We start from the raw sequence: 22,718 nt of genomic DNA on the forward strand, positions 1-22,718 counted from the left end.
TCCATGAAGATAACATAGGTTTATCTATTTTAAAATTTTAGGTAGCAATAGGTGGACACTTTATTGTGCCTATACTAGATGTGATAAATCAATCACCACTGGATCGACTGCTGCCCATTGATGCAGGGGGTAGTCAATGGGGATGTAAAATCCCATTTAATAACTTAAGTTGTTAAACATTAAGTTTAATTGTTTACCCAGTTAAATGGGGCGTTGTTGGAGCACCACCGCACACCATGGGCGGGCAGGAACACCTGCCACTTGCTACGGACCAGCGCTCCTCCAGTTGGGCTGGAGCGCTCCTGACCACAGCATGCCTGAGCTAAACCTACCGCAGATGAGAGCTGCTCCAGGTAAATGTGTATCCGCTGAAAAAACCTGGCGGTTACATGGTTACCCGCATTGGGAATGAGGGCATTAGGTCGAGTATGGACAATAGATGGGTAAAAGCCCTCTCTCTCCACAGTTACCGGATCCCGTCTGCCCCCTCCTCGCAGTGCTATCAGAGGCTGCAGTGGGGTTGGTGGCTCCACAGGAGCTATTGCTCAGGGGGACCAGCTTTTAAGCTAGCTCCCCACGAGTCGCAGCTTATGCAAGCCCCTCCCCTCACTGCACTGCTGCCTGTGTGGGAAGGGAAGTGGCTCCACAGGAGCTGGTGTGTGCGGGGAGCCACTGGTATGTGCTGCTGCCTCCAACGGACACTGGATACCACTTGCCCCCTCCCCCGCTTCTGATACAGAGGCAGCAAGGGTGTGTGTGTATATATGTAACCATTAAGATCAACTGATGAGCCCAGGTTCATTGGTTGATCGTGTAAACGAGCCAGTTCCCCTGGAGCCCATGTGTACCAGGAGCTGGCTTTTAAGCTGGGTCCCGCCTGCTGCCTGACAGCTGGCTGCTGCCTCTGATACAATGGCAGCCAGCTCCCCAGGAGTGGGACAGGAGCTTGAGTGTAACTGTGAACATTAATTGATAAGCCCAGCCTTATCAGTTATCCATTTACACAATTAAACTTTCATATTCCTATTCTACAACTAGTTTGGGAATTGTCTTGCATAGTTCAATGTTAAAATGTCTTGCATAGTTAAAAACATAATTGAAAATGTTCTTGGTACTTCATTTCAATTGTTGCCACTGCTTTCTGACTGGCATAGAATACTTCTCCCATATAATCTTCCTTCATTTTGGCATTCAGGATAAGAATATATAATTCTGAATCTGATTCACAATATATGCTTGTATGAAACCAGTGAAACCCACCCCTTCAGTCCTGCAAGTTATTCAGTGTGGGTGATCCCTATGTTCCTAAACAGCCTCACTGAAGCTAACATTATTTTTCTTGGATACAGAAGTCTTCCTGCATGGAATATAGAGGATCTAGGCCTAAATAATTATTAAAGTAGTGTGGATGTAGACTTGAACTGAATTAGCTGAACCAAAGGGAGGGAGGTGTATGTTATATGAAGCAGCACAGAAATTGTTAGCTTTGTCACAAGCTATATATTGTAAAAGAAATAGATATATTATAAAAATTTAGTAGTCAATCTTTAACTTTTTTGTGCTTTTCTTGTAGGATAAACAAGATGAGCTTTTAAAAGAGGTATGTGCACTTTTTTGATTCATTTATTAGGAATTTTATTAAATGTAAGTATATTGTGGCTATTCTACTTAAAATTAATTTTAAAGAAGTGTTTGTTGGAGAAATTAGAGGCAATTTCTATCAGGTAGTTCAGGTTTAAAACTTGGATTACTGATATAGGAAATAATATTAATGTTCTTATAAATGTTCCTATAAATCATACATTTAAAACATATTACTTTAAATCCATGTATATTTTTATGTTGCCATTGCATTTTTTACCCTTCTGAGAGAACAATAAATCTCAGTATCTACGTTCATTAGTTTTGAGTTATTAAATGATCTTTGTAGGGAAAACTAAATCCATATGGTTTTTTAAAAACTCATATCCATTGAAGTATTTTTGAAAAAGAACTGGTGTCCATTGAAGTAGTTTTGCTCTGAGTTTTACTGAGTAATTTCACTCCCGGTTTTTAGACATTTTGTAGCAGCATAATGAGTTGTTTTATTTATCTTTTTATAAAAGACTAAGTTCATATTTTCATTCATTTAAATATGTCTTATTTTCTGTTGATAAAAATCTCTGAAAACAAATTAATGAAAAATGAGTGATAAGGACACTATTTTTTTTTAACTGGGTGTTTCATGGTGATATATGAATACTTCATGTAAATTAATTAATGCTTCCCTTTTACAAATGAGAAATTGAAGCAGAGAGATTAAGGCCTTAATCCTTCAAACACTTTGCGTAGTAACTTTGTGTGTAGACCAGCGTTTATTGTGAATTTCCATGTGCACAAAGTTAGATATGCATAGGAGTTAACAGAATTAGTTACATCTGAAGTGCCCAAGGTCACTCTGGATGGCAAATTGAGTCTAGTTCAATCTTTCCCCTCAAGTCTGTTATCAGGCTGAAACAATTCTGATTTCATATATTGCTGAAATAGACTAGCATATTTCTCAGTCTCTTAATTACTAGAGCATATATGACTATTACATTACTCTCTAGTATGGTGAATGTGTGCTTTTGCAGTATTATTGGCCCTGAAAATTATGTGGCTGCTATATTTATTACTAAAAGATGAAATATGTAGATTTTATGGGAATCCAGAGTCCAAGTAATCTTGTTTTCTGTAATACTATAGCAGTTCAACGTGTGGTTATTTTAATCCTGAGATAGAAAAAATACCTTTCTGTAGGTGTTACCATCTCCTTTTATTAATAAAGTCTCCCAATGGAAGACAGAAGAAAACTTGAGGACAGGTGACTTAAAGCAACTGATGAAAAATGGGAATTTTGTTTTAGAATTAGGGATTCAAAATCGTGTTTAGTTAACTATTTAAATGGGGGTGAGCAGAGAGCTGCAGCGTCCCCCACCACAGATATTCCGTGGGCAGGGAGCAGATATAACCCCCAGAGGTTAATTATAAGAGTGAGGCTTACCAGTTAACTGTTAACGTTCCTAGTTAGAATTAGGGATGTCAACAAGTTGTTGAATAGATGATTAATCAGTAAGACTAATCAGAGGCAACAAGGGTGGGTAGGAGCTGGTGCTGGGGGGAAGCCGGCTTAAAAGGAAATAATTCCCTGCACAAGGTGAATTTGGAGATTAGATCTAATGTGGCAAATGCATGGATAAGGTATGCTGCACACATGTGGTGCAGAGTATAGTAAACACAATGTGTAAATGGGTACAAGGAAAGAAATTTTCTTTGTAACTTCAGAGGAGTGGTATGCTATTGTTTCTAATCTACTCAGTGTAGCTGTGCAGCATGCCAAATAAAGATATTAGAGTGGTGAAAACTGTAGATGAACTCAGTTTTTTGGATTCCAGAGAATTGGATGAAGTATTCTCCTGGAACTGACAAAGTATTCTGAATAAGCCAAGTGAAAAAGGTCTCTGAGGAAACCACAACATATTAATACTTTGTTCTAAAATTCTGGTTCCCTAAAGGTGTGTCTTCACTAGGGATGTTAAATTGTGGTTATCTGTCTAATTGTGTAGTTGATACAATTTGTATTGTTTATACAATTAGTCGATAAGGACCATTCTGCTGAGCCACAGTGGGGGTAGCTCTAGGAGCCAGTTTGAGCTGGGACTGAGCAGTCCCCGTTTGTGCTGGCTCTGGCAGCCACCTGTGCTATAGCTCTGCATTTTAAATATAGTAAGAGCTGCTGGGCCAGCACGAGCTGGGACTGCTCAGTCCCGGCTTCTGCTGAGTCCACCAGCCCCCGTTTGTGGTGCCAGGTGCTGGCAACAGCCTCCCTTATTCTTCCCCGCTGCCTCTGATAGAAGCAATGGAGGCAGGGAGGGGGCAGGCAGCGCAGCAGAGCCAGTGCTGGAGGAACCAGCTTTTAAGATGGCTCCTGCCAGCACCAGCTCCTGTTTTCCCCCCACTTGCTGCCTCTCATAGTAGCAGCAAGGGAGGGGGGAAGTGAGTAGTTGATATTCCAGTTGACTGCCTGGTAAGCTTGTGCTTATTGGGTACTCGACTACTTGCTAACGTCCCTAGTCTACACTACAGAGTTATTTCAAAATAACTCCTGTAATTTTGAAATAACAAGGTGAGTGTGCACACAAGCCTATTATTTTGAAGTTATTTCAAAATAATGGGCTTGTTATTTCAAAATAACCTTTGAATCCATTAAGAATAACACCTATTTTGAAATTGCTATTTCAAAATAGAGTTAGTGTGGAGACACAGCTGTAGTTATTTCAAAATAATTGGCCTTCCGGGCATCTCACAGCTGCCCTAGTGGGCACTCTGGCCACACCCCTGAAAATTCTATCGTTTCCCTTCTTCTGCAGGGTTTAAATCTATAGGCAGAAGGGAAAGGGCTTGTGGCACCTGCTACCCCCATGCCACACAGCAGCATCCTGTACTGCCTTTACTGTTTCCATGGCAGACCTCAGCATTCCCTCTTAGACCCCCCCATGGCTGCAAGCACAGCTACAGCTAGTTCGGAAGCCCCTGGCCAGGGATGAAAGAGGGCTCTGGCCTGGACTGGTGCGGAGGTCCTGGATCTCATCGCGGTCTGGGGAGAGGAGTCTAACCTCTAGGATCTCCACACCAGGTGCACAAATATGGATGTCTATATCCGGATGGCTACCTGCCTGGTCCAAAAGGGGCACACTCGAATCCAGGACCAGGTGCAAATGAAAATAAAAGAACTGAGGCAGTCCTACAGCAGGGCCAGGGAGGAAAGTTCCCACTTTGTGGCAGCACCTGAGACCTGCCATTTTTATATGCAGCTGGATGCCATCTCAGGAAGGGGGTCAGTTGCTTTCCTTTCCTTCCCTCCCCTCCACCCCCAACCCCATGTCAGTTCAGCCTCCACGAAGACAGGGCTGTGGAGGGAGGATTACAAGGATGAAGTTGAGGAGGAGCAGTCCAGCACTGACACCATGCCCACCAGCCAGGAAGTGGTCATCTCCCTGGAGCCCATCCCTCTCCTCCCAGGATGTCTCCCAGGGCTCAGATGAGGTGAGTTCAATAACTTTCCCTAGACACATGAAAGAGGCGGTGGGCTGTGAGAGGCTGCATGCTCCTCTCTCAGCCTTCTTGCACAACAGCCTGTGCACGTGGGTGCATATTGAGCTCCAGTGCGAAGCACACAGCCCCATGAGGCTGTCATATAGGAACCCCTCGCTCCTTCTCACAGGCCTGCCTTAATCAGGACTCCATGTTGGGACACCTTCCCACCACTAAGGGGTTTAGAATCATGGGAACACGCAGCAGTGCCACACATGGTCATGCCTGCACTCATATGCAGCATCCACTCTTGAGTAAGCATGGTGAGGTGGAGGACACAGATCCTTTGTGTGGGAACCTGCTGAGGGGAAGAAGAGGAGGGGACTCCAGTAGCACTCTCCGGAAAGTGGCATCTGCTGCTCTTACCTCCTTCAACACCTTCCCCCCCACCCTCCTCCAGCGGGCAGGGATAGAAGTCCACTCTCTGTGGGACACTGACACTGCCAGATCTAATGTGTGTAGCATAAAGGGAAGCTGAGCCACCCCAGCCACCTCCCCCACCTGCAGGCTCCTGGCCTGGCTGGTATGCTCTCATGCCTGCTTAAGGCAAGGCTCCTCTGGGATATCCGTGCCCCTGCAGGAAAGTGCCTGCTGGTCTTCCTTGAAGCACATCACCATCATCTGAACTGAGACCTTCAATGTTGGCTCACGGATTTCGGGCTAGGCTTCATGCACAGTGTGTCCTGGGATGACTGCTCTTTTCACTTATCTTCACAGCTGACCCAGCTGCAAGTTTGGTGCCTCTGACGCCTCCTGTGCCATCCTCCTGCTCTGCAAGAGCTGTAGGCGCAAGCAACCCCATGAGGACCTGCTGCAGGAACATCTGGACTGCCTGCATGCCCTAAACAGAAGTTTTGAGCAGGAGCACCAAAGGTGGATCGCCGATCTCGAGGTGCACCGTGATATCTGGGAGCTGAGGCAGACCATCTGGGAGCAGCTGTCCTGGCAGCACAAGACCATGTGCTCCACATGCCTCCGTGGAGTGCCTGATTGCCACCATTAAGTGGTCCAGCAGCTACCTCTCATTACCAACTCCCCCCCAGCTCCTTGCCTCTGCACCCGCCTCCCTGGTTTCTTTTCCTAGCCCCCTTCAGAGGCCACCAAAGGCCACACACATGTGGCGGTGGGACCTCTTGGGCATCTGAGTCATCCAGAGACTCCTGAGGCAGGCACCAGTCCCAGCCCTGTCACTGAGCCCCTCCTTGCACCTCTTCCCATCTCCCAGGTTCTTTCTCCAGTCCCTCCCTAGTTATATATTCCCCAAGAAAAATCAGAGAGTTTCGTGCTCAAACCAGAAAGTCTTTTTTTATTTGGTCTGTGTGGGGTGGGGAGAAGGGAAGGCGTGGGAGGAAAGGCACAAGGGACAATGCAGAGGCCCTTTGTAGGGAGGCCCCAAGAGAGAGTCTCTCAGCCAGCCTTGTTTGAAACTCTCTCAGGGCCTCCCAGAGAAACACAGCCCCCTGATGTGCTCACCAAATGGCAGCAGTGTACAGCTGCTCATAAACCTTGGTTAGCTGCTCAGCTCCCCTCCCCGTAGGAAAGTCTCTCCTGTGTTTTCACAAAGGTTGTGGAGCACACAACAGGGGGATGTTGTGGCCTCCAAGGTCCAGGTGGGTGAGGAGACATTAAAATCTCTCTTTGAGGCAGTTGAAGGCATCTTTCATGACAAAGTAGCACCTGCTGAGCCAGGTGTTGAAGCGTTTTTTGGTTGCGTCCAGATATCCTGTGGAGGGCTTCATCAGCCAAGAGAGCAAAGAGTAGGCTGTGTCGCCTATGCTGCACATAGGCATGTCTCCAACGCTGGTGGTACGGTCAGGGGAGGAAGAGTGCCGGTGTAAATCCTCTGAAAGAGGCTGGAGTTTCTGAAGATGTGGGCGTCATGCGCCTTCCCCAAACACCTGACAAAAATGTCCGCGAATCAGGCCCTGTGTCCACAAGGGTCTGCAGGACCATGAAAAAGTACCCTGTCTTATTGATGAAGTCTGAGGCCCGGTGGTCAGGGATGTTTGTGCTGTCAATGGCCTGGCCTGCCCTGCCCTGTCCTGTCCCCCCCTGCCCCCGCCCCCGCCCCACACAGCGCAGTTTGGGAAGCCTATGGCGGCAAAAGCAGCGACAATGTGGTCCACGTTGCCCAAGGTGATCCTGCATAGCAGGATGGCATTGATGTCCTTTACCACCTGTAGAATCATAGGATTACAAGAGACCTTGGGAGGTCCCCAAACCCAAGTCCCTTCCCAAAGCAGGAACTAACTTCAGCTACCCCCATCCCTGGCAGGGCTTTGTGAAACTGGCTCTGAAAAACCTCTAGGAAGGGAGATTCCACATACCCTTCCTAGGTAACACATTGGAGCAGTGTTTCCCAAATGGTGCTCCACGGTACCCTGGGGTTCCACGAAGTGAAAGTAAGGGTTCTGCAAGAACCCGAACGCTCCCTCCTCTCCCGCCCTTAAAGAGATAGAGAGGAGCCTGGCGCACAAAGACGCTGGCTCCTTCTCTGGTTCCCCACTGCCCTTTCAGACACCTCCCATCCTCTGCTGCCGCTCTTCTTTTACCACCGGACTTAGCAGGAGTAACAGTTGCTTGTCCTGCTTCTCCCCGATCAACCCAAGATTCCTCTCTCCCATCCCCTGCTGCCACTCTGCTTTTTCCAAGGGACCTAGTAGGTGCTGCTAGGTCCTTTGGTAAAAGGAGAGAGGCAGCGGGGCACGGGGGAGAGGAATGTTGGGTTGATCGGGGAGAAGCGGGACCAGCAGCTGTTGTGTGTGACTTTAAGAATTCAAGCTAATATCAAAATTCCCCATGGATCGTTGGTTAAAAGAAGGAATTTGAAAGAAAAAAGTGAGTACTTCAAACTCCAATATTTTTACTGAAACCAGCAAGGAAAATACTGAGGCAGTTCAAGTTAATTATGAAAAATTACAGCCGACTAATAAGAAACGCAGGTGTTGTGAGTACTGTTTGTCATTTGGATTCACAAGCAATGGAAATAAAGCTGCTCCAGGTGCCGAGTGTATACTGTGCAACAAAATATTATCTAATAGTTGTTTAGTACCTGCTAAATTGCGAAGATATTTTGAAACAAATCATCCAGAAAACAAAGATAAAGACAAATTTTTTTTAAGCCGAAGCTTGAATCACTTGAAAAAAGTAAACTCTTCATGTCAAAAATTGCCAAATCTGATAATGAAAATGCAACAGAGGCGTCTTACAAAGTTTGCTATCGTATATCACTTGCTGGAGAAGCACACACTACTGGGGAATCACTCTTAAAACCATGTGCAAAAGATATTGTAATGTGTTATGTTGGATCAGGAGTCTCATCAAAAAGTTGAGGCTGTGCCACTATCGAACAATACTGTCACACATCGTATTCACGATCTGGCTGCTGACATCGAGAAGGAGCTTATTTTTCAGCTGTATTTATGTGATGCATATGCATTATGATTAGGAAAATCCACTGACGTTGCAGGTCTTGCAGTTTTGCTTGTATTTGTCCGTTATGATTTTAATAGTTCTACTGAAGAAGACTTACTTTTATGTGAATTTTTGCAAACCAATATGACTGGTGAGACTATATTCAATTGTATCGATAACTTTATGAAAACACGCCAAATAAGCTGGGAAAAATGTGTTGATGTGTGCAGTGATGGTGCAAAAGCAATGGTAGGAAGAGTGGCTGGTGCTGAACACAAAGGCTGTGTCTACACTGCACCCCTTTTCCGGAAAAGGGATGCAGATTAGACACTTCGGAATTGCAAATCCACGGAGGATTTAAATATCCCCCACGGCATTTGCCTTTACATGGCTGCCGCTTTTTTCCGGCTTGGGGATAAGCAGGAGAAAAGCGCCAGTCTAGACGCGATTCTCCGGAAAATAAGCCCTTTTCCGGAGGATTTCTTATTCGTACTTGAAAGGAATAAGTAGGAATAAGAAATCCTCTGGAAAAGGGCTTATTTTCCAGAGAATCGCATCTAGACTGGCGCTTTTCTCCGCTTATCCCGAAACCGGAAAAAAGCGGCAGCCATGTAAAGGCAAATGCCACGGGGGATATTTAAATCCCCCGCGGATTTGCAATTCCAACTCGTCTCATTAGCATCCCTTTTCCGGAAAGGGATGCCAATGTAGACGTAGCCAAATAAATAATGTAGCACCAAACTGCACCAGCAGTCATTACATTCTCCACAGACACGCTCTGGTAGTTAAGAATATTTCTCCCTCTCTTAAAAATGTGTTGGACGAAGCAGTACAGATTATTAATGATATAAAAACTCGACCATTACAATCAAGACTGCTCAAAATTATGTTTGAAGATATGGGTAGTCAGCACAAAACCCTGCTTCTACATACAGAAGTCCAGTAGCTATTGCGAGGCAAAGTGCTGGTTAGATTATTTGAGTTGCATCATGAGCTCTCCACATATTTGCTGGATCACAAATTCCAACTGTCTGATCGTTTAACAAACTTTTTTAGGTTATCAAGAGTTGTGTATCTTGCAGACATCTTTACAAAACTTAATGAAGTAAATCTGTCGCTGCAAGGAAAGAATGTAAATATTTTTAATGCGAAAGATAAAATTTTATCATTGTCACAGAAGCTACAGTTTTGGATCTCATCTGTAGGACAAAATAATTTGGATTGTTTCCCAACACTGAATGATTTCCTTGAAGAAAATGAATGCAAATTTGATGAAGATATTTGCAGCGACATTGCAGATCATCTCTGCGATTTATACATGAACATCATTATTTTCCAACCATCAATGACAACAATAACTGGATTCAAAATCCATTAAGTTTAACAGAAAAGCCAGTCAGCTTTTCTACACAAGATTATGAAAACCTAATTGAAATCACTTTGGACAGCTAATTAATACAAAAATTTAAAGAAGTTTCTCTGATTACATTTTGGGGTGGCTTATGTCAAAGTTAAGAATATTCATCTTTATCAAGACAAGCAGTTGGTCAGCTGTACCCTTCGCCAGCACATACTTGTGTGAAACTGGATTCTCGAATTATGCAGCAACAAAAATGAAATACAGAAATTGACTGACTGCTGCGCCAAATATGCGAATCCAACTTTCTAGTATTAAATCAAATATAAAAAGAATTTGCCAAGAAAAGAAGAAAAACCACTCTTTGCATTGAAAACTGTGAATATAATTAATATTATTTGATAGCTTTATTTTTTGTACATATTTAATATGATTTTTGATTTAAAATATGCTGAATTAAAATGAATGGTGATCTCATGACCGTATTTAGCATCTTGTTACTACTAATTGACTACTAATTTTGGTGTACTGGAAGCCCGCTCCCCAGTCTGTGTGTTTGGGTGGTGGGGTTTTTTTTGTTTTATTTTGCTCGACAAACTTATTCCCTGGCAGTAGGGGTTCCTTGAAAGGTTTCTGAATTTAAAAGGGTTCCGTGGTCAAAAAAAATTGGGAAACATGGCACTGGAGTGCTTTGCCACCCTCGTAACATAGTAAAAGAGTGAAACCTGCATGACCATGGCCCCAACGGTTGATCTCCCCATCCCAAACTGGTTCCTGACGGAGCAGTAGGTATCTGGCGTGGTGAGCTTTGAGAGGACAATGGTGACACGCTTCTGGAGGGGGATGGCACATTGCATGCAGGAGTCCCATCGCTGGAGGACAGCGCCAGCCACTTGCAGAGCTCCTGGAAGGTGGCCTTCTGCATGCGCAAGTTCTGGAGCCCCTGATGGTCGTTCCACCGCTCCATGACAATCCGGTTCTACTGGTCGGAATTGGTCTCCTGGCACCAGAAGCAATGGTGCATGGTGTGCAGGGGAGGGTGGAAGGGGCTATGGTGTATGAGGAGTGCACGGGCCAGCGCGAGGCAGTGCACTATTCTAAGCTGGTTGTTGTGGCCCTGTAGCGCCTCGAGGGCAATCTGCATAAACTGCACCAGGAGTTGCAGCAGCAAATCTAAGAGGCTGACACTGATTTGCAACAGATGTGGCTCCACGGTGGAAGTGTTATGGCATTCGCAAGGGCAACCAACACACACAGTGAGAGTTTGCTGTCTCTTGAGGAGGTAGGCAAAATGGAGAAGAGTCTGAGACACAGCTGTAGAGAGGATCCCCTTTAAGCATGAGTCATGGGAAGCAGCTCTAAGAAGTGACTGCTGTCTTGATGCCCTGCCAGGAGTGCTTCTGGGGAGTTGTAAATGTGATACAGGCTCCAATCAGTGTGGACGTGCTATTTCAATATAAATCTGTGCTGTTTCAATGGGGATTTGTAGTGTGTATTCACTATTTTGAAATATTTATTTTGGGAGTTATTTTGAAGTTACTTATTTCAAAATAACCTTGTAGTGTAGACATAGCCTAATAGAGCTAACTGCTTTTAATTAAAGTTAGAAGTTTTGGGCAGTGTAACTGAATGTGGAGATGAGGCCTGCTACTTGAAGGATTAAGAGAAATTATACAGTTTTTGCTGGTTTTTGATGGATATGATTATCCTTTTCTAATTTTAGTTCCATATGATGATGACCATTATTTTCTTCTTGTTCATAGGCTGAGAAATTGGCAAAACGTATGTCTTCGTACCAACATGATCTCGCTCCAGCAATCACCAGTAACATAGTGTGTTCTGCAGATGCCAGAGAAGAACTCTTAGATGAATGTGAGGAGATATGGAGACAGATGGAAGAGGTATGCATAAGTTCATTGTATTTGATATTCAAAAGTATGTATTCTTTCAGACAAGACTGTGGGAGAAGGTAATACAAAATATATAGACCAAAAAAGAAAATGTAAGTGGCACTGAGAGATACACTACATACCATTTTGTTAATCTTAAACAGACAATTATCAATACTGCAAATGAAAATTCACATTGCAATGTAAGTTTAAAAACAAATACAAATTTTATTACTTGTATTTTATGGGCCCAGCTGAGATTGGGACTCCATTATGCTAGATGTTGTGCTAGACATTGTACAAATACAAAGTCAGAGGTAATTCCTGCCCTGAAGCTCTCATAATCTAAATAGATGAGAGAGAGTGGCAGAGGTTCATAGAGCAGTGAAGTTAATTGCCAAAGAGGTCAATTTTCAGTGGCAGCAACTGCATTAGAATTCAGGTCTTTTGACTTCCACTTCAATGGCTTAACCATTGAACTGTGCCTCCTAGTCACATTTTTATTGTTACATTACAAAAAAGAAAAATCCCTGCCTAACTTTGAATTCTTTTGAAGGATCATTACACATCGAGGATGGGCAAGATGCAGCTCACAGGCCAGATCTGGCACATCAAGCCTTTTGATCCAACCTGTGACCACCCCTGCAGCAGTGCGCAGTGCCAATAAAAGCAGCTAGCTGCTCTGTTTTGCTCTCTGTACTGAGGGGAGAAGGGAGGGAGAGAGAAGCTTCAGTATGCTGCCCCTGCCCTCTCAAAATCTCTTACTTCTTCTTCAAGTCGTGTTTCTGTGGGTGTTCCACTGTTGGTGACAGTGGAGCCTTGCAAAGCAGTTTCCCTATTGGGTTGTGCATGCACGAAAAGACGCCTTGTGGAATTTGCGCCTTAGCGCCTCGTGTACATGCTCTGACCCCCCCACACCTTCAATTCTTTGCTAACCGCCCTTGGTTGCAGACGGATCTTCAACGTCTTGCCTCAGGCATACTTACTTCAGTGTTTAATTCTTAGTTGTAGATAGTTATCTATGTAATCTTTCCCTCAGGGAAGCTTGACGTGACTCTGGTTGCTCAGGAGGCTGCAAGAACTTGTTGTTTCTTCCAGTTCTCCTCTGAATGTTGCTCTGTTTTCTTTTTCTGAAAAAAAAAGAGGAGAGGAGAAGAAAAGCCGTGGATGCAGAAATATGCCAGGCTCGCCGGGCTTTAAGAATTGTGAAGCATGTCACGATGCCATGCCAGGCTCGGATGGACATTGGCTGTGTATTCACTATATGAGTGAAGCCCATATCTCATAAAAGTGCAAGCACTACTACAATTTGATGGCGAGAGCTAGAAAGACAGAGAGGTCTACCTTAGAATGATTCTATTTGAAAAAGCCATGCAGCCTGTTGAGGACCAACATACTCCCAGCCACAGGAGGAGTCCACCAAGAAAAGAGCTGCCTCCCCGCTTCCTTGGAAGGCTATTATGAAGAGAGCTTTCCTGGCACATACTCTCCCTCCTTCATCTTCCCTTGGAGTTAGCAGGGGAGATAGCCCGGGTATGTCCAGTACTGTGGAACTGACACCTTCTGGTGCAGGTACCACACTGCTGGAACTGGCTCAGGTACTGGCCCGGGGCTTTTTGGTGCTGTCGAGTCCACAGACAATCTTTGGCTTCAGCACTGCACCGTGACTTGGCACCAGTGTTCCCTTTAAGCTACACGGCAGCATAGCTTCACACATGATTGATTGCCCCGCCCAGTCAGCCAGCTCTATCCTAGTAGCTCTGAGCCTTTGACTGGGCGGGTTGATTAATTACGTGTGAAGCTATGCTGCTGTGCAACTTAGAGGGAACACTGCCCAGCACCACCAAAAACTTTGATGATGCTGGCTTTGTAGACAGTCAACTCGACTGGCACCAATGAGCTCGGCACCAAGCCCCATGCCACCATCTTCAGCCTCTATAGCACCAGTGAAGGAACCATCCCACCACCCGACATGGGCAGCACTTGACTGAACATTGTCGGCACAGGGAGGTCATGGCAGAGACTACCCTTTGTGTCCTGCCATCAGGGATCCATCCCCATCCCCATCTTTGACCCACAGCTCTCCAGATCTTATTAGATCTCCAGTGCTGTCTCAGCACTGTGTCCTAGGGGATGATGACCACAGGAGTGTTTTTTCGTCACCCCACGCCTCCCTGATGGGCTTGTGGTTATATTACTATTGGGACAGATCTCGTCGTCCTTCCTGGTAATGCACATTGATCATACCCTCCACCACATTAACCATCTTAGTAGCCACCCTGTGAGCACTGGGGCCCATATAGACACTGATATGTGACATTTTCAACACCGACTAAAAGACGTTCATCCCAACATGTCTGTCTCCAAGAAAAAGACTCTTTAAAATGTGTAAGTAGGATAAAGTTTAGATAAATCCGTTAGGTTTTACTGTTTTCTATTGTGGGACTTTGGATCTGATGTCTGTGCTGTTAGAAATGGGTTTTCCTCTCTTTTGTAACTAAGTTTTGGCCCAGAGGAGTCCCCATGAGTATATTAATTGGTGACTTTTTTCATCTAGTCATTATGCTGGAAAATTCTGGGTTCTCAAAATGATCCCACTGCTCCCACCATGTCAAGGCTGATTCCCCACTTTGGCATGATGAATGCAGAAGTGGGGGCCTGCAAAAACACCCCTAAAACCTGCTTTCTACAGGCTTTGGTACAAAACTTCCCCTTAAAATCCTAATACCTGGACTTTGGGGAATCCGCTGCCACCATCAAATGCTTTTGAACCCCCTAACAGGGGTGGACACTTGAAACCAACCCCAGGAGCACCCCAAGCTCTTTTCTACAAAGAGCTTGAAAAAGAAAGAAAATATAAACTGCAGTCTGTGGCTGCTATCCCCTAATCAGAGGCATACAGATCCCACAGACAGATTTTCCAGTACATAGAAATGAACCAAACCAGGTTAATAAAAAAAAAATAACTTTTATTATCAAAACAGTACTCCTGATGCAAGCATAAGTCCCCAGGCTGCTGGCCCTCCCTCATGGCCATGACACTCTCTCCACCCGAAGACTTGTAAGAGGAGGAAGGCCAGATTCATAATAGGGATCCTGACTCTCGTACATCTCCAAAGATAATTCTTTGTTGCCCGATAAGGCAGTCATATCATCTGACCTATGCCCGGCTGACTATCTTAAACAATTTTTTAAAAGGTGGCAGCGAGCCAGGAGGTTCCACTTCAAGAGGTGCAGGAGAAACAGTACTGGCTTCTGAAAAACTTACAACTCACTCTTCATGGTAAAATTGCTTTGCCCATTAACAAGGCAATTATGGAGATGTCAGATGAGCTGTGGCAAACTCCAGCCTCTACTTCAGTGGTTCCCAACCGTCAGTCTGTGGACTGGTGTTAGACCACTAACCGCTGGCTGGTGGGCTGCAGCACACTGCCAGGCCACACCCATGCCTTTACAGGCCCGTATGGGGCTGCGAGAGGAAGGGTGAAAATGCACCCTCCCATGGTCCCTGTGCTGGTCTCTCCCATGTCCTGATGGGGTGCCAGGCCATTGGTCACACCCCTTTGCCCAGCTCAGTGGGGGGCAGTGGCTGCCGGCGGGAGTGAGCAGGAGGCCAGCTTACAACACCTCACCTGCCCTGCAGAGCATTAGCTGCTGCAGCTCTGCCCCTGCGGCCAAATGATTACTCTGACTCGTCTCTCCCGGCATGGAGCAGCGGTGCGACTAGAGTGGGATGGACCTAACTGTTGCCAGGGGAGCCACAGAGGGTATCAAGGCTGTTCCCCACTCTGGCACTCCGAATGCAGAAGGTGGGGGGCTGCAAGAGAGCTTCAAAACCTTGCCTCTACAGGCACTGGTTACAAAAACTTCCCCCCAGAATCCTAATACACAAATTTTGGGGAATTTTTGATCTCTTTAAAAAAAAACAAAAAAACAGGGGTGAACACTTCAACCCCATCCGTGGTACCCTAAACACTTTTGCCCCAAAACAGCTTGAAAAAGAAAAGAGAAAAACAAGCTACAGTCTCTGTAGTTGACCCCTCCCTCTGTCAGAGGCATACAGATATACACAGACAGACCTTCTACAACACAAGAATCAAATAATTAACTTAAAAGAAGTAATTTTTCATTGCAAAACAAAAGATAAACTTTTTAAAGCTTACTTGGTTGCTAGATGTTATAGAGCAACCAAGGAAAACAAATTAAAAAATTAGAAAAGTCTTGGCACAAAGCTTAGATGGTAGTAAATGGGGAGGGGAGGCATAGATTCACAGAGAGCAGTTCAAACCAAACCACAAAATAAAGAAAAATTACCCTGAACGCGACTGGATTCACATTTCCCTGGTACTCAGTTCTAATTTTCTCTTTGTTCAGTCCTCTCCCATGCCCTGAATTCCATGTGGAGGGGCATGGTAATCTTGTCTGAGTTTAAATCATTCTGTGTGTGTCAACTCCTGGTTTAACTCTCCCACACAAAGAGAACAGGCAGGGAACCTATATCCAATTCAAATTTCAATCCTTTATCTCAATTGGCTTTCCTGGACCCTTGGTCGACACCTTTACTAGGTACCTGAGTTAACCCTTTAGTCATTGGGTGCTGGTCAGCACTCCCCCTGTTCATGACAGAGGGATTGCCAGAGGATGCTGGCTGCTGACAGAGGCCCCTCTGGAGATGAGAGACCTTCCCACCTGCCCCATGTGCCTCCCCCAGTCCTGGAAGCTGGTGGGAACATCCTGGCTTCCCATGCTACAGCTGCTCCTGCCTTCCCCAGGGGCACCAGGTAGGCTGGAGCCACTTTGTCTGGTTCATATGAAGGGCGTGCAGGCTGAGGAGGTGCAGGGAGAGTTAGAGCTAGCTGTGCATGTCTCCTTCTCTCCAGGGCTGGGAACTAGTGCAGTGAAGTGGGGACAAAGGGGAATTTGGGGGTCAAACTTGTTTCCCTCTGGGCTTGAGGCAGAACAAAAGACCTAGCTCTTGACATTCTCATGATTATATTTTAAACTTAAGTTTACATAGGTGTTAATGGCTTAAGATAATAAAAGAAAGAATTCTTTTAACAGAATTTTTTTTGGCGTTGTAGATATCTGTAAACTCTGATTCATTACAACGATATGCATTATGTGTGTACAAAAGCAATGTAAACTAACATTTGACTACTTAAAATTACCATAATGAATATGCAAATATGCAAATAAATGTTACTGGTCCACCAAAAGTTTGTTTGCCAGTCTGTGGTATAAAAAAGATTGGTAACCACTGCTCTATTTAACCTATGTATAAAAAGGATGGCAGAAAGTACTTTGTTCCTGCCAAGGACATGGACTTTTAATTCACACATCCCCAGTCAAATTCTTTAGTTGTGGTGTCAGCACAGCACAGATCTAAGCTGCCACAATATAGAGCAGAAAATCATAAAAAAACCCACAAGAAGCTGGACCTTTTTGGCAGAAAAATATATTCATCCTCCACATTACAAACTGAGAATCGCTAATTATTCAGCCCTTTTAGCAAATCATGATTTCAATAATTGAGAACTGGGAGAGCTCATGTAATATCTTCCCGATTCAGAAAGACCCATCCTAAAGGTATACCCCATAGTATACCTTTCAAAACCCAATAGTATACAAGGGCCACACTGTCGCCCTCACATCCCTTCAGACATCTCTAGACATTGCGGATACTGCTTCTAGAGTGACTGCTACTGCCATAGTCACACGCAGAACATCTTGGTTACATGCTTCTGGGGTTCCTCAGGAGCTTCAGTCTAAAGTAGAAGATCTCCTATTTGACAAACAGAAACTGTTTGCTGCCAAAACTGATGAGGTGTTACACAGTAGCAAAGGTGTATCTACGTCAACAGTATATGGTCATCTTTCCATACCTCAATGACTGCCTCATAAAAGGATGGTTTTGCAAGGAAACCACTTCCATGATATGGAAGACCAAGCACCTATTCAGTCTCGGTCTTTTTATCAATGAACAAAAATCTACCCTACAATCAGTGCAGGACATAGTTTATTGGTGCTCGCCTAAACTCACTTTCAGCCTGGGCCTATTTATCTCAACAGGGCTTCTTGCTGATTCAAGATCTCATAGCTATTCTGTCCATGAGCCCTTCCTTTACCGTACTCTACCTGCCTACAGCTTATGGGCCATACGGCCGTAACTACCTATGTTGTCCAACATGCCCGATTACACTTCCATTCTCTACAGCATTGGATGACATCCGTCTATGCTCCATCTTCCTATACGCTGTTTACTTTTCATAGTATCGTAGTATACTAGAACAGGAAGGCACCCTGAGAGATCATCAAGTCCAATCTCCTGTTCTCACGACAGGACCAAGCATCATCTAGATCAGGGGTTGGAAACCCCTGGCACGCATGCCACAAGCCACACGCAAGCTGATTTTTTTTTTTTTTTTTTTTTAAACTGGCAGGCAGGGCAGGAGCTCAGCTCAGCCCTGCCCCACCCCCTGCGCAGTGGGGAACCCATGATGTGGCGTGAGCCTCAGCTGCAGGCTGGAGCACCAGTTCCAGCTTCCTGCTGGGAGGGCGGAGGATGGGAGAGACATTTGCGTGTGTCCCTGGGGCTACCTCCTGCTTCGGGAGGGTGTGGGGCTAGGCCTGCTCCGCAAAGCTAGGGCTAGGTGGCTTGCACATGTGGCATGCTGGGGCCCAGGCTGCGCCATGCTGCTCCCCATGGGCTGTGTGTGTAGAGGGGGAGGTTGGGAGCCCCTTCTCAAGTGCACTGCTGTGCCTGGACGGGCTAGAGCCAGCCCTGGGCAGCCCCGGCCTTTGCCTGCTTCCACCCCAGATTCTCAGCTGGTAGGCAAAGGGCTGGGCCAGGCAGGGAGGAGACTCTTGCCCCTCTCCTCACCCTAGTGCTGCTCCTGGGGGGCTGCGAGTCCCAGCACTGCTGCCTTGCCAGTGAGTACACTGGGGCATGAGTGGGGGGTGAAGGAGGATGTGGGGGCAGGGTGGGAGAGGGCAGGGGTTGCACTGAGGGACATGGGGCAATGCAGGGGATCTGGCTAAGGGGGCATGATGGGGCCGAGGAGAGCAAGGCTGGAGCAGAGGGAAGATGTGAGGAGGGATACAATTTTACTTTGCAGAAGCTGCACTTTCCTTTACTCACCACTTCTTTGCCTCCCTTCCCAACTAGGTATTTTACTGTATTGTCACCCTCTCACCTTTTCTGTGTTACTCCCCAATCTCCTTCCACCCCAAACTCCCTCATATACTCCCATCCCACACATTCTCCTGCTGCCAAAGTCTCTTCCAGACCCTGCCCTCCTCACCCCGTCCTGTACCCCACCTCTCGCCCAGATCCTACATCCCTATCCCATTCACTGGCAGCCCTATTCTGCACATTGAACCACTCATTTTTGTTCCCATCCCAGAGCCTTAGGGGTTCACAAAATCAACTAATTCTGGAACCCCAGAAAAGTAAATCTGGCCTATGAGAAACCATGAACCTCAGTCTTCCCTGTCCCTTGCCTTCACCCGATGGGGGCTGGCGCGCCAGAAGAGTGGGGTGTTTCAGTTGGGAGCCAGATCATTAGGTTTGGGGTTTTTTTGGAGAAGTTTTGCTTCTCACTTGTGTGGTCCCCCACTGGTTTTTCTGTGGGTCAGTGACCCCTGACCAACAAAAAGGTTCCCCTCCCCTGCCACAAATTAAAAAAACTTTGAAACATTCCAGAATCGTGTTTTGCTATTTTTGCAACAGTGTCACACTGTTGACTCATATTTAGTTTGTGGTGCACTGTGAGCCCTAGATCGCTTTCCATAGTACTCCTTCCTAGACAGTAGCTTCCCATTCTGTATGTGTGAAACTGTTTTTCCTTCCTAAGTGGAGTACTTTGCAGTTGTCCTTATTAAACTCCACCTATTTACCTCAGACCATTTTTCTAGTTTGTCCAGATCATTTTGAACATTGACCCTGTCCTCCAAAGCACTTGCAACCCCTTCTAGCTTGGTATCATCTGCAAACTTTATAATCATACTTTCTATGCCCTCATCTAAATCATTGATGAAGATATTGAACAGAACAGGTCCCAAAACAGGCCCTGTGGAACCCCACTTGTTATGCCCTTGCAGCATGATAGTGAACTGTTAATAACTACTTTCTGAGAACGGTTATCCAGCCAGTTATGCACCCTCCTTATAGTAGCATCATCAAGGTTGCATTTTCCTAGTTTATTGATAAGTAGGCCATGAAAGATTGTGTCAAATGTCTTACTAAAGTCTAGGTGTATCATGTCCACTGCGTCTCCCTTATCCATAAGGCTTGATATCCTATCAAAGAAAGCTATCAGAATGGTTTGACATGATTTGTTCTTTACAAATTCATGCTGGCTGTTTCCTATCACCTTATTTTCTTCCAGACGTTTGCAGATGGATTCCTTAATTACTTTCTCCATTATCTTCCCTGGCACAGAAGTTAAACTGACTGGTCTGTAGTTTCCTGGATTAGTTTTAATTCCCTTTTTATAGATGGGCACGATATTTGCCCTTTTCTAGTCTTCTGAAATCTTTCCTGACCTCCATGATTTTTCAAAGATTTTTGGCTAAAGGCTCAGCTACTTCCTGTATCAGCTCCTTGAGTATTATAGGATGCATTTAATCAGACCCTAGTGATCTGAAGACATCTAACATTTCTAAGTATTTTTTAACTAGTTCCTTTTATATTTAACTTCTAAACCTACCCCATTTCCACTAGCATTCTCTATGGTAGGCATCCCGTCACCATCCATCTTCGTGATGAAAACTGAAACAAAGAAGTCATTAAAGATCTCTGCCATTTCCAAGCTTCCTATTGTTGTTCCTCTGTCTTCACTGAGCAATGAGCCTACCCCGTCTTTGGTCTTTCTCTTGCTTCCAATATATTGTAGAATGTCTTCTTGTTACCCTTCACGTCTCTAGCTAGATTGAGCTCGTTTTGTACCTTTGTCTTTCTAATGTTGCCCCTGCCTATCTGTGATGTTTGCCTATATTCATTCTTTCTTATTTGACCTAGTTTCTGCTTTTTATATGACTCCCTTTTGATTTTTAGATCATGTAAGATCTCCTGGTTAATCCAAGGTGGTCTCCTTCCATACTTTCTGTCTTTCCTACGCAGTGGAATAGGTTGCTTTTGGGTCCTTAACAATGTCCCTTTGAAAAACTGCCAACTGTTTTCAGTTGTTTTTCCTCTTAGCCTTGCTTCCCATGGGACCTTACTTACTAGCTCTCAGAGTTCACTAAAATCTTCCTCCCGAAATCCCTTGTCTCTGTTTTGCTGTTCTCCTTTCTACCATTCCTTAGAATGATGAACGCTATGGTTTTATGATCTCTTTCACCAAAGCTCCCTTCCACTTCCACATTTTCAACTGGTTCCTCCATATTTGTTAAAATCAAATCAAGAATAGCTTCCACCCTATTCACTTTCTCAGCCTTCTGAACTAAAAAATTGTCTCCAGTGCAGTCCAAGAACTTTTTGGATAATCTGTGCCCTGCTGTGATAATTTTCTAACATATATCTGAATAGTTGAAATCCCTTACCACCACCAATCCTGTGCTTTGGATGATTTTGTTAGTTGTTTAAAAAAAGCCTCATCCTTTTCTTCTTCCTGGGTAGGTGGTCTATAGTAGACCACTAGCATGACATCATCCTTGTTTTTTACCCCTTTTAACCTAACCCAGAGACTTTCAACATGTCTATCACCTATGTCCATCTCCACTTCAGTCCAAGTATGTACATTTTCAGTATGTAAGTCAACACCTCCTTCCTTTTTTCCGTGCCTGTTTTCCTGAGCAAGCTGTACCCTTCTAAACCAATATTCCAATTGTCTATTATCCCACCAAATCTCTGTGATAGCAACTACGTCATAGTTGTGTTTGTTTATTATGTCTTCAAGTTCTTCCTGCTTATTCTTCATACTTCTTACATTTGTATTTAGGCATCTAAGATATTGATTTGATTTTTGACTCTCAGTTCTGCCTTGCCCCTCCTTTATCACTGCTGTTATTGACCATGCTCCTTCCCATTTCTGAGCCATCTCCTAGGTCTCCATATTTTTCACCTCTCTCTTGGCTTTGGTCATCTGCCCCTAGTTTAAAGCCCTTCTCATTAGGTTAGCCAGTCTGTGTCCAAATACTCTGTTCCCCCTTTGTCAGTAAGTGAATCCCAACCCTGCTTAGCAGTCCTTCATCTTGGAACAGCATCCCATGGTCAAGGTGTTTCTTGTAAATCAAATCCAAGATTAGAATCTGCACATTTGTTTTGGTTGTGAGTTAGATCTGTCTCCTCCAAATTTAGAAGATAAGCGTTTTGTTGGTTTTCGTTATAAATAATTGTTGCACTCTAGCAGTAATAGAAATTGCTGTGTTGCAAGGAAGAAGAAATGTTAAAAAATATAAACCAGTGTGTAACTGTTGGATATTAAAATAAATTGTTTAAAAGGGAGGCGGGTAGATTCCAGTTGAATGGTAGGGACAAATAGTGAAAAACAATCCTTGAATTTAATTTTAAAAGCCTCCAATAAGAAAAAGATTAAAGAAATGTTTTTGTACACCTGCACTCTGTCTACTGGGTACCAAGGGAAGCAGCAGAGAAACTAAGCTGTAGTCTGAGCACTCATTTGGCACATGTCCATTAGAAATCAGAAAATGGCCCCCTCCAACCAGTCTTGAAAATAGAATATATGAAACTGAAGTTACCATGTGCTCAAGAGGGTTGACTGAACCCGACAGAAGCAGCTGCAAAATCCTAAGTGCAACTGATACCTAAACCAGCTGGATAGAAAGGACCCTTCGTATCTAAGATTTTATATCCCCATATTGTCTTTAATATAAATGTCTATAGATTGTCTTGATGAGTCTTCACTCTCTAGTGACACCTAAAGTAGCAATATTTTAGGTTTTAACTTCTTTATAAGTCCAAAATGGACTTTGAATTCCTAAAC

The 22,718-nt window shown here is 44.7% G+C and overlaps 1 protein-coding gene across 4 annotated transcripts in view; it reads left to right on the forward strand.

Annotated features, from left to right (window-relative positions):
* Positions 1-22,718, forward strand: part of CENPK (centromere protein K) — a 102,312-nt gene that overhangs the window by 16,542 nt on the left and 63,052 nt on the right. For 2 of the 4 annotated variants that reach the window (XM_075932390.1, XM_075932391.1), the window contains exons 2-4: positions 1,574-1,600; positions 4,907-5,064; positions 11,647-11,784. In XM_075932390.1, the coding sequence (XP_075788505.1) occupies positions 4,951-5,064; positions 11,647-11,784 (252 nt within the window). In that variant the 5' untranslated portion in view covers positions 1,574-1,600; positions 4,907-4,950. Of the gene's footprint in view, positions 1-1,573; positions 1,601-4,906; positions 5,065-5,829; positions 5,986-11,646; positions 11,785-22,718 lie in introns of those variants that run through there. The other 2 variants (XM_075932392.1, XM_006117003.4) reach the window with 2 other exon arrangements.

Source organism: Pelodiscus sinensis, chromosome 6 (assembly GCF_049634645.1).
Source record: "Pelodiscus sinensis isolate JC-2024 chromosome 6, ASM4963464v1, whole genome shotgun sequence".
Lineage (NCBI taxonomy): Eukaryota > Metazoa > Chordata > Testudines > Trionychidae > Pelodiscus > Pelodiscus sinensis.